At 38.2% G+C, this 1,839-nt stretch overlaps 1 protein-coding gene across 1 annotated transcript; it reads right to left on the bottom strand.

Annotated features, from left to right (window-relative positions):
* Positions 1-557: 557 nt before the first annotated feature.
* Positions 558-1,364, bottom strand: LOC149301093 (gap junction beta-3 protein-like). The gene has a single exon (XM_089484564.1). The coding sequence runs from the start codon at positions 1,362-1,364 to the stop codon at positions 558-560; it is 807 nt and encodes a 268-aa protein (XP_089340690.1).
* Between the last annotated feature and the right edge of the window lie 475 nt (positions 1,365-1,839).

Here is a 1,839-nt window from a genome sequence, read left to right as displayed (position 1 = left end):
TGGACTAAAGTTTTGTGTTTCAGGCAAGAAAACTGTGCATCTGTACAACTTTCTAGTCTCTGAACAGTAATTGCACCTGTAATATAATGCAGCTGTAATTCATATGGTGTAGTTTAACAGCATAAACGTTGGCAGTGTAGCAATAGTTTGAAATTGTCCTTCATTGGCTCTAGGATAATTATACCTATTTACCAATCTATGAAATGCTAAGTCATGGATTTCTAAAATTGTTCACCCAAAAGAGTCCATAATGTAATACAAAAGCCATGGTTTTTATGATGTACAAAATCGTAGTATTTTGTTTCCACAATCAAATAATCCATATCTTGTAAACGTAAGGTAAGAGTATTCTGGACATCCAACCATTGGTTAGGCAGCAAAGTATCTCGGTAGACGCCTTTTTTGGCACAAAACACTCCTCACGGTCACTGGTGTTCAAACTGCCAAAGAGGGGGCAGTATGTTCCAGTGAATAGACTGGCAGGCTTTCTTTCACTCCAGATAAGTATGTAATTTTACTCTTTATCGTTTTGTAATGCCCAACACAGATCCTTCTTCCTACATAGATGTCAGGTCGGGTGCAGAGGCTCGTAGAGATTCCACTGTCTTGTTTAAGGGTTTTTTGTCCATGTTGTCTAGTCGGATGTGACACTGACAGGTGGAAGCTTTGCTGTAAGTAACAGAACGATTGCTGGACTTCTTGTACTTATTTACGCAGTTTAACATCCTCTTGAAAATGAGGTAAAATATTTCACAGATACTCAAGACAATGCACATAGCTGAGGCTGCTACCATAAAGTAGGTGAATACCTTCTTCTCAGTGGGCCGGGCTATATAACAATCAACAATGTTAGGACATGGGTCCACATTGGTACACTTGACAAGGCGCGGGAGATCAAAACTGTCCCACATTTTGTGCAGAATGTATAGAAAGGTGATTTCTATTCCCGTCTTGAAAAAGAGACTTAGTAGATAGGTCCACCACAGACCACCATGCTTCTTGCCTGTGTTAGAATATAACTTGGAGCAATTTTCACCATTCTTCAACTTATGCTTTTTCTCTCGGTCCTCTCTGTAAGCTACATGCATGATGACTAAAAGGGATGGACAGGTAACAAAGATAAGCTGTAGGGCCCAGAGTCGGATATGAGAGATGGGGAAGTAGTGGTCATAGCAGACATTGGTGCAGCCAGGTTGCCTTGTGTTGCAGTCAAAATCCTTCTGCTCATCACCCCATACTTTCTCTGCAGCAACCACATACACAAGAACCCGAAACACAAATACCACAGACAGCCATATACGTCCAAAGGCAGTTGAGTACTTATTCACACCACTTAAAAGACCTTGGAATGTCTTCCAATCCATTTTAGGATGAAAACCTGAAAATATATGAGAGGGGACACATGGTTATTTACCTTTACAACCAGATTTCCTCATAGATTTTATAAGCATAATTTATATATCATAAAGTACAGTACATAGAATAACCATTATTAAGCCTATACTGAGTAGTTTTATCATCTTTATTAATTAATAAATTTACCATTTCTGTAAACTACAACGTAATCACATGTTAATTAAGTAGAAATAGCCCAGAACACTGTTTTTGTTCTGCCCCTGTATTTATACATATTTGATTGCAGTTTGAATATGAATCTGTCAAAACTACCTTTGCTATTTCATAGATTCAATGTTCTAGAATTTAAGTTGTTCAGGATACCTAGTGCTTAGAGCATGCATGCTGAACATACTTTCATGTATGACATCCCAGAATGCTATGTTGCAATTGCATACATTGTAGTCTGACATTACTTCCCTACTACTATACATATCTCTGTAA

The sequence above is a fragment of the Sceloporus occidentalis genome, unplaced genomic scaffold, assembly GCF_023333645.1.
Source record: "Sceloporus occidentalis isolate IW3139 unplaced genomic scaffold, rSceOcc1.0.p SCAF_22, whole genome shotgun sequence".
Taxonomy (NCBI): Eukaryota; Metazoa; Chordata; class Lepidosauria; order Squamata; family Phrynosomatidae; genus Sceloporus; species Sceloporus occidentalis.
The sequence above is the reverse complement of the archived record's forward strand: the minus strand, read 5'-3'. Positions and strand labels throughout refer to the sequence as shown.

Excerpts from the sequence above, each read along its gene's own strand:
- LOC149301093 (XM_089484564.1), bottom strand. The coding sequence starts at position 1,364 with ATGGATTGGAAGACATTCCAAGGTCTTTTAAGTGGTGTGAATAAGTAC.